Source organism: Thamnophis elegans, chromosome 4 (assembly GCF_009769535.1).
Source record: "Thamnophis elegans isolate rThaEle1 chromosome 4, rThaEle1.pri, whole genome shotgun sequence".
NCBI lineage: Eukaryota > Metazoa > Chordata > Lepidosauria > Squamata > Colubridae > Thamnophis > Thamnophis elegans.
This window is the reverse complement of record NC_045544.1, coordinates 6,595,879-6,605,648: the sequence shown is the minus strand read 5'-3', so window position 1 is coordinate 6,605,648 and position 9,770 is coordinate 6,595,879. Positions and strand designations below refer to the sequence as shown.

Sequence of the window (9,770 nt, the reverse complement as noted above, 5' to 3'; positions counted from 1 at the left end):
GGATGGAAGGCTGAGTCAACCCTGAGCCGGTGAGATTTGAACCGCCAAACTGCAGATAACAGTCAGCTGAAGTGGCTGCAGTACAGCACTCTAACCACTGTGCCATCTCGGCTCCTTTTAAGTATGAGGGGTTTGTTAGTTTGCAGCGACCAACTAGCACACAAGTAAATAATTCAGCAGGATTCATTTATAGAAGAAGCATGTTTATATACCATAATAAAAAAATGAATTCAGTGACGTGCAGTCAGGTGAGACACAGCGTCACCGCTCTCATCATGAAAAGAAAAAAAATGTAAAAGGGAAAAGGCGAATGCTGAGGTGAGGCTAGCTAGCTGCTGACTCACCGTGAATGACTGCCTAACTGTTTTAAAAAGCCTCTAAAAAAGCACCCTCTACTATGAGGCAAGAGAACTACATGCCTCATCTAGTCTGACTTTTTAGGCGTTTTATGATCGCTCGAGCAGAGTTAAGCGAGGGTTAAAAGCCTAAAAAATCCCGAGGTAAGTGAGGCACACAGTTCTCCTGCCTCATAGTAGAGGGCGCTTGTTCTTCCTGTGACTCAATTCTTCCCTTTTTCTTCCCTTCTCGCTTGCGATAGCAATAGCAGTTAGACTTATATACCGCTTCATAGGGCTTTCAGCCCTTTCTAAGCGGTTTACAGAGTCAGCATATGGCCCCCACAGTCTGGGTCCTCATTTCACCCACCTCGGAAGGATGGAAGGCTGAGTCAGATAGATAGATATTTAGATAGATAGATAGATAGATAGATAGATAGATAGATAGATAGATAGATAGATAGATAGATAGATAGACAGATAATAGATGATAGATAATATAGATAGATAGATAGATAGATAGATAGATAGATAGATAGATAGATAGATAGATAGATAGATAATAGATAGATAGATAATAGGTAGATAGCAATAGCAGTTAGACTTATATACCGCTTCATAGGGCTTTCAGCCCTCTCTAAGCGGTTTACAGAGTCAGCATATTGCCCCCAACAACAATCCGGGTCCTCATTTCACCCACCTCGGAAGGATGGAAGGCTGAGTCAACCCTGAGCCGGTGAGATTTGAACAGCCGAACCACAGAACTGCAGTCAGCTGAAGTAGCCTGCAGTGCTGCATTTAACCACTGCGCCACCTCAGCTCTCAATAAAGGGGGAGCGCAGAGATGTACCTTCATCTCTTCATTGATTTCCCCTTTTACAGGATGAGCCAGCTTCCTGCTTCTTTTATTTTCTGGAGGTCTCACTTCTTTCTCCATTTCTGCCATTTTTAATTTAATTTAATTTTTTTGTTTGGTGTGCGTGCGTGCATGTGTGTGTTTGTGGCGCGCACGTGTGTGTATATGTATCTACTTTGGTGGAGATGAAATGGCTGCTGGTATTATTTGGGAAAAAGCTTTCGGTGGAAGGTTGTGGAGAGGAAGAGAGGATGGGGTAGCTTTTAGCGCTGATTTGTTTCCCTCTCTTTTCTCTCTCTCTCTCTCTCTCTCATTCTCTCCTTCCAGCTCTCTTTCATTTCTCTCTCCCCCTTCTCTCTCTCTAATTTGTTTCACTCTTTTCCTTCTCTCCCATTCTCTCCTTCCAGCTCTCTTTCATTTCTCTCTCCCCCCTTCTCTCTAATTTGTTCCCCTCTTTTCCCTCTCTCCCATTCTCTCCTTCCAGATCTCTTTCATTTCTCTTTCCCCCTTCTCTCTCTAATGTTTCCCTCTTTTCCCTCTCTCCCATTCTCCTTCCAGCTCTTTCATTTCTCTCTCTCTCCCTTCTCTCTCTAATTTGTTCCCCTCTTTTCCCTCTCTCCCATTCTCTCCTTCCAGATCTCTCTCATTTCTCTCTCCCCCTTCTCTCTCTAATGTTTCCCTCTCTTTTCCCTCTCTCCCATTCTCTCCTTCCAGCTCTTTCATTTATCTCTCTCTCTCTCCCTTCTCTAATTTGTTTCACTCCCTTTTCCCTCTCTCCCATTCTCTCCTTCCAGCTCTCTTTCATTTCTATCTCCCTCTCTTTCTCCCCTTTTCTCTTTCATCTCTTTCTTGCGCGTGCAAGCAAAATACCCCAGGATCACGGTGGCGGGTATTTTTACTTAAAAATAAGGAAGAATGCAAGCCTTATGATGGATCCCAGGGTTTCCTGTTCTCCTGCAAGGGCTCAGCCTCTTCTCTTAAACCAGCAACTGGAATTGACAACTCAGGAAAATTTGAAAATATGCTGCACAACAGCATATGACTCTAATCTTTATAGGTAGTCCAGATTACCTTAGTCAAAGAAAGTGAATGCTGCCGAGAGATTCAGAAGTCCTAGAAGGACCAGAATCCCTCCCATGCATCACAGGACATCCACAAGAGAATTCTGTTTCATGCCCAGGCCTAAATGCAAACCAAAAAGAATCTGAATAATCTACTTAATCTACAGTACAGTACAGTACTTGAGAGACCGCCTGCTGCCAATTACCTCCCAAAGACCCATTAGATCACACAGGGTTGGCCTCCTCCGGGTTCCGTCTACCAGCCAATGCCATCTGGCTACTACCCGGGGGAGGGCCTTCTCTGTGGCAGCTCCGGCCCTTTGGAACGAACTCCCCGCAGAGATTCGGACCCTCACCTCTCTCCAGGCCTTCCGAAAAGCCGTCAAAACCTGGCTGTGTCGGCAGGCCTGGGGTTGATGAGTTCCCTTCCCCTCTCGATTGTGTGTCTGTTGGTTAAAGGCTTGTATTTGTAGTTCTTGTGTTTCCCTTCCCCTCTTGGGTTTGTGAGCTGCCCTGAGTCCCGTTGGGAATAGGGCGGCATATAAATAAAACGAAACCTGAAACCTGAAACCAGTACATAAATGCTGCTATCCTACACCATCTCTACAGCACACCTCCCACGAAAGGATTAGAAATGGGGTACATTTTTTTTTAACGGCTAAACTGAGGAACAGTCTTAAGGCACATTATCCCGTCATTCAAAAAAGCATTAATACTTCACGAGCCCTGCAGCCCTTCCCAGGAAGCATAAATCAACCAGGAGAAGCAAGAACCTTGCCATGCGTGGTGAAGCCTACCACAACTCCCACTCGGTCTTCTTCCTTGGAGTCCATATGTCACACGGGTCCCATGTGATTTTGCAGGTCATCACCTCCTTTAGATCTTATCTCCAGCCAGATGGCTTCTGGTTTGAAGGAGGCAATTTTGTCCATGGATGCCCATCTCAAAAGCTCCAATTGGCCCAAAGGTATTATTCTGCAAGAGGAGTACTCTTAATAAGGATCATCCTTATTGTCGTTCTACTTAAATACAACAAAATTGGTTGGATAATTCCATCAACACAATAAGGGCAGATAAGACACGGTGGTAGGGTGTGAACCAAGGCTGTATTTGCATTCTCCCCCCCCCCCGCCCAGAATTGCTCTGGTTGTTTCTTAAAAAGAGCTGAGGTGGCGCAGTGGTTAGGGTGCAGTACTGCAGGCCACGTCAGCTGACTGTTATCTGCAGTTCAACGGTTCTAATCTCACCGGCTCAAAGGTTGACTCAGCCTTCCATCCTTCCGAGGTGGGTGAAATGAGGACCCAGACTGTGGGGGCGATATGCTGACTCTCTGTAAACCGCTTAGAGAGGGCTGAAAGCCCTATGAAGCGGTATATAAGTCTAACTGCTATTGCTATTGCTATTCTTCTATCATTTAATCTCCTGGAATTATGAAGCCATGGAGAAATTGTGAATTAACAACGGATGAGACCGCTCAGAAGCAACTTCATTCAAAATGCTTTTTCCTCTTATATAATTCTTTTGAGCAGTTGAAAGAATAAGAAATGCATCTGTAACAAAAAAGGGGGACCTCACGGACCACCAAGGCAGTTGCGTTTTGAGTAAACAGTATCTCCTCTCCCTGAAAAATTACCTATCACCTGTATTTAAGATGAAAATGTTGATAGAGAAATTTGCAGTGAAGCAAGCAAGAGCAGATGACAACAGCCACCCTCTTTAACACAACCCCCTTGCTCTTTCAATACGCAACTACAAAAGCACAACCTTTCTATTTAACCAGCACGATTCCTCCCACTAATAATGGACACTTCATGCTTTTTATTAGTCCTAGAAAACTCAGTGCTGCGGTTTTCGCTGCAATTTTTTATAAGTGCTGCCCTATTATCTGAATTTTTGGAAGCCACTCCAGTTTCCAAAGGAAAAGTATATGGCCCCTGCTTAGAAAAGGTTCCTTACAATGAAGGTTTTCAGTGCTGCAAAGGAACGTTTTATATTGCTTTATATCAGTTTAAATCTCTCCCAATTTAATCTGCATCTGGATATAGCTGCTCAAAGTGGGAGGTGGTGAGATCTGGGTCCCGGTTTAAGCATGAAAGGCTCTGGGGGCCAGGTATGCCAGGTGGAAGGAATGTTGGACATGTTCACCGCTTTCATCATTATTTGATAAAAATAATAAAGGCGGGATACCAATAAATAAATAAAAAATAATACCAGAAGGTATAAGATCCAGTTTAACTTAATCTAATAGTTTTCCTTTTTTCTCTCTTTTAAATAATATTACGTTTTGAGAAGCTGTAAGAAGCTCAACACATCACCAAGCAAGATTCCCTAAGTTAAGCTTAGATCTCCAAACTAAATCTTGTAGGGATGGGAGCAGTGGTGAGATTCAGCCGGTTCGCAACTATTCGGGAGAACCGGTTGTTAACTTTCTAAGCAGTTCGGAGAACCGGTTGTTGCAAGAAATCTCCTTTTGTTTTTCTCCACTTTACAGGGCTAATCCTGTAAGGAAGGCAGGAAGGAAATATTCTGTTTTTTTCTAGCCTAATTTTGATTGCCCTGCTTACAAAAACTGCCTCTCCGGTTAACCCTTATTCCATTGTAACAGCTAAGGCAAAGCGCCCATCAACCTGACTGATATTGAGTTGACCACGCCTACCCAGTCACATGACCATTGAGCCACGCCTACCCAGCTGGTCATTAGGGCAGAAACAATTGTTAAATTATTTGAATCTCACCACTGGATGGAATACATAGGAAGCATGGCCCAAAAGAGACAGCATGCATTCGTCACGGAAGGTGACACCATGTCCAGAAAAATCTATAGATGGGATTGGCAAAACCCACCGATTAGAGCAGTGTTTCTCAACCTTGGTGACTTTAAGTCCTGGGGACTTCAACTCCCAGAATTCCCCAGCCAGCTATGCTGGCTGGGGGATTCTGGGAGTTGAAGTCCACAGGACTTAAAGTCTCCAAGGTTGAGAAACACTGGACTAGAGACTATTTTGGTCTGTCCGGTTCAGACAGGGTTTCTACTTAGAAACCCAAAGAATATTTATAGTGATGGTGGTATCGTTTTCTTTTATACTCCTGTTGAGTGTTGATGCTCGGTTAAATAACTGGAACCATTAAACTCCATAAACCAAAAAAAAAAAAAAGCGAGTTCTTTAGAGAAGCTAAAAAATGATAGAAGCTCACAATTATGAAAGACATGCCTGTGTAACAGCTAGTGATTCGGAAGACAAAACTTTATAGCTTCATATTCAATTGAGGATTCACTGCTTTCAAATTCTTAAAATGCCATGAATTGGGAAGAATAGCAAATATATTGCTTTCCGCAGCTTCTGAATACGTAACAAGGGCATAACCATTTCAGCATATAGGAGCCTGCACTAATGGCAATTCATTGAAGCATTACCTGGAAAGTAATAGGATTACAACTTATACAGCAATTGAGATAATATAATTACTGTAAAAGCTAGAGGATCTCATTAATGGCTACAAGTCTATTGCATGCATATGTGTGTGTGTGTGTGTGTGTGTTTTATTTGTGCACAAATAATTTTTTTAAAAAAAAACACAAATATAAAAAAGGCAACAGTAAAAATATTGGGTTTCTGTCGTGATGGACTCTTGTGACGAGCCGATGGACAGATGTTGGAAGCAGTTGGCTTCCTCCCATAATTGGGGCTTACCAGGGGTTGTAAAAATCATATAAAAAAAAATCCATCAAGTTAATGGGGTTTCCTCCAATTTAAGTGGTTACAAGATTGAACCTTAGGCGGCATTTACTATTTTCCTTCAAGGTAATTTTAATGAGATTTCATTCATTCATTCTTGATTATGTAAAACTAATTTTATTTATTTGATTTGGTACTCTAATGTAAAGTGCCAAAACCGATCAATCTTGAAATTGGGACTTGCATCGTAAACATGTAGTCTTTTTCAGAGATGCAAAATCCATTTTAAAAATGTCTGATTTTCATAATTATACCAGGTTCCCCAAACACCCTTATCTATATTAGTGCATAGCTCTACTTCTATTGTACCCAATTCATTGGTGTTTTCTGTTTTTTGTCATGTTTCACAGAGACAACTTTCTTACAAAGAGGGATCATGGTCGGAACCTTAGAAGTAGGTATAAAGCTACTCCTTTTTAATTGTACAGGCTTTATTACGTAAGTTTAATAACATGCCTTTAAAATCTTGTTTCCTTTTGAAACAAGCTTTGCCGCTTGAAATCACAGGCAAGGAGATTTTGCATTTTAGGAGGAATTCATAAAGTAATCATGAATTGTTTATGATACAATCGATCTTGCAGGAATGACCTAAACTGCATTATATATATATCCGCATTTCTCTATATTTCAAAACCACTTCTATAAAGGAAAAAGACTCGGAGTTAAAACGAGAATGAAATAGGCAACGCTTTATGATGGAAAGCCTACAATTCTAGCATTTGCCCATGGAAACAGAAGTGAGACCATTTTATTGCTCAATCTCGCAACTGATTTTTGTGCTCACAAGAAAATGTCTGTTTTTCAAAACTTCTTCTATCGTGGGACTGTTCCACACTTTCTTGGGTAGAACGCAACTCCGCACATTTACAATGTCTTTTATAGGTCATTCACACAGCACCGCTTTGCAATATAGGAAGATAACAGGAAGCAAAGGGAAAAGTGATGGAATTGTTTAATCTTCAGCAAAATAATCCTCGAGCCCTTCCAGCTCCATTTCTTCTGTGGTACTTAAAGAGGAAGTCGTAGGTATATCTGCCGGGGTCCGGCCGCTGGGTTTCAGCTTGGAGCTTTCAAGCTGCCTTTCATCTTTTTTTATTTCTCTGTTGCTGCCAAGTAGCTGCTGACTTTCTATAAAGTACTGATTGGGATGGCTCAGAGAAAAACCAATTTCTTTGACCTGTATAGGAAAAAAAAAGGGGGGGGGAGGAGTATGTTCAGTTATTATATTCTGTAAAGTTTTAGGGTAAAAATTAAATTAGCTTGAATGAAAGAATGTCATTTTCAGCATCCTCTTTCCCCTGTTCCCTCCCCACGAATATATATATATATTTTAAAAAGATAGCTAGAATCTGAAAACCCACTTATGTACAGGTGCTATGAAAATCTAGGTGAAATTATCTCTTCTTCTATTATTTTTAATGGTAAATTTTGCCAAGGTGGCGCAGTGGTTAGAGTGCTGTACTGCAGCCAACTTCAGCTGACTGTTATCTGCAGTTCGGCGGTTCAAATCTCACCAGCTCAAGGTTGACTCAGCCTTCCATCCTTCCGAGGTGGGTGAAATGAGGACCCAGACTGTGGGGCCGATATGCTGACTCTGTAAACCGCTTAGAGAGGGCTGAAAGCCCTATGAAGCGGTATATAAGTCTAACTGCTATTGCTATTGCTATTGCTATTCTGCAATTTAGCCAAAGCTAGATGCTACCTGAACCAAATTGTCTTTTACTAGACAGCTTGCGATATTCCATTACCACAACCTGCTCAAAGGCATCAACAGCTGTCTTCACCGGCTAACTAACAAACTCTTATCTGCCTTATCATTCACTACATTTCTTGCAGTCTAACTGCTATTGCTATTTTCAGGAACTTTCTATTCCTGAAAAATCATACTGCATGTAAGTTTTTTTTTAGAATGCGCACTGACTTTACAACATTGTTGAAATGTTGCAACAGTTCCATTTCAAAGGGTAGTTTGGCTAAATACTATAATTGGATTCAACCAGGTCTTTCTATCAGTGGTATGAATGTAGTAGTAGACCAATCTGCAGTTTTAGGATTTTTCCAAAGCAGTATTGGGGTACGTATCAGGCAAAAAGAGAGAAAATCTGACTGCGTTCATAAACGATTGTTTTCTTGGCCTCCTCGAAATAGTTATTTCTTAAAGAGTCACTATTTGAGAGACACTACTTAAGAGTCAAAGCATATTTTCAGACAGGATTACCCGTGTTTTACTGCAAATCGGAGGAAAACTAAAAATTAAAATGGCAGACAAAAATATGGGCTGGGCTGCACTGCAAAGCCGAGGTGGCGCAGTGGTTAGCGTGCAGTACTGGAGGCCACTTCAGCTGACTGTGATCTGCAGTTCGGCGGTTCAAATCTCACCGGCTCAAGGTCGACTCAGCCTTCCATCCTTCCGAGGTGGGTGAAATGAGGGGTTCCACCACAAAATCGCGGAGGACAAAATCGCGCTCGATGAAAGCGCGCATTTGACATCATCACAGCGCGACGAAAACATCGCGCTGTGATCGAAAAATGTAAAAATAAAGCTAAAACCTTACCCTAACCCCCCCAAACCTAACCCTTAACCTAACCCTAAATCTAACCCTAAACCTAACCATTAACATAACGCTAAGCCTAACGCTAACCCTTAACCTAACGCTAAACCTAACGCTAACGCTCTAAACCTAACCCTAACCCTTAACCTAACCCTAAACTTAACCCTAAACCTAACTCTTACCTTTATGTGAATCGGCTTGCTTTAATTTTAATTTTATTTCAATTTTTAATTTTTTTCGTCGCGCTGTGATGATGTCACATGCGCGCTTTCGTCGAGCGCGATTTTGTCCTCCGCGCTTTTGACGGGTCACGGAAATGAGGACCCGGACTGTGGGGGCAAGTTGCTGACTCAATTTGCTAAAAAAATTTGTAAACCGCTTAGAGAGGGCTGAAAGCCCTATAAAGCGGTATATAAGTCTAATAAATAAATAAAGGCAATTCATTTCTTACTTTTCTGTTTTTACAGATTATTTGATCATATACAAGCAGCAGCAACAAAACTAAACCACATTCCCTGGTTTTATATCCAGGTTCTTGTGACTCTTGCTGGTTCTTAATTTACAGTCCTGTATGATTTTTTTTTGGGGGGGGGATGCCTCCTTTCTCCCTAGAAGCAGCAGATGAAAAACAAGTTTCCTATAACTGGTAAAAAAAAAAAAAGGATTTGAAAGGAGCAAATCCCTTGGCTACTAAACAAATTGAAGATTTTTGTCAGTTCTTTTCCTGGTATTGCTCTTGGCAACTTTGTAAATTGTTGTGCATTGACTTTTTCCCCCACTTTGGAACCAACCAAATCCTTTGGATTTATAATTTCCAGCTGATTCTGAATCCAACGTAACAGGCAACCCACCGCATGGATGCACAATTAAATCCAAGTTGCCCTCTCCGCTGCCTTAATGTCCAGCTGCCAATCTTTTTACTTTTAGAGAGAAACAAGCAACGAGACACTTCCTAGTTTAAAGCCTTCAAAGTCAAGAGATTGTTACTACCAAATATTTACAGTATTCTTCAACACGAAGGAAATCTTGTAACAGCAAGTCATTTTTAAACTGAAAAGAATGAAAAAGAACTAAAAAGTTAGCCTTAGAGGATCAGGCCAAGACACATCTTAGTTCAGAACTGTGTTCTTCTTAGTGGCCAACCAAATGCCTCTGGGTTATTTCTTCAGTTTTTATCTGCCTTTATTTCTGATCAATTTAAGGCAGCGTAAATACCTATTGTCCCTGCC

At 41.5% G+C, this 9,770-nt stretch overlaps 1 protein-coding gene across 1 annotated transcript in view; it reads right to left on the bottom strand.

Moving 5' to 3' along the window:
- Positions 1-6,924: 6,924 nt before the first annotated feature.
- The window catches only part of PRIM2 (DNA primase subunit 2), a 112,675-nt gene continuing 109,829 nt past the window's right edge, over positions 6,925-9,770 (bottom strand). Inside the window, exon 14 of the mRNA XM_032216834.1 lies at positions 6,925-7,166. Coding sequence (XP_032072725.1) covers positions 6,942-7,166 — 225 coding nt within the window. The 3' untranslated portion in view covers positions 6,925-6,941. The remainder of the gene's footprint in view (positions 7,167-9,770) is intronic.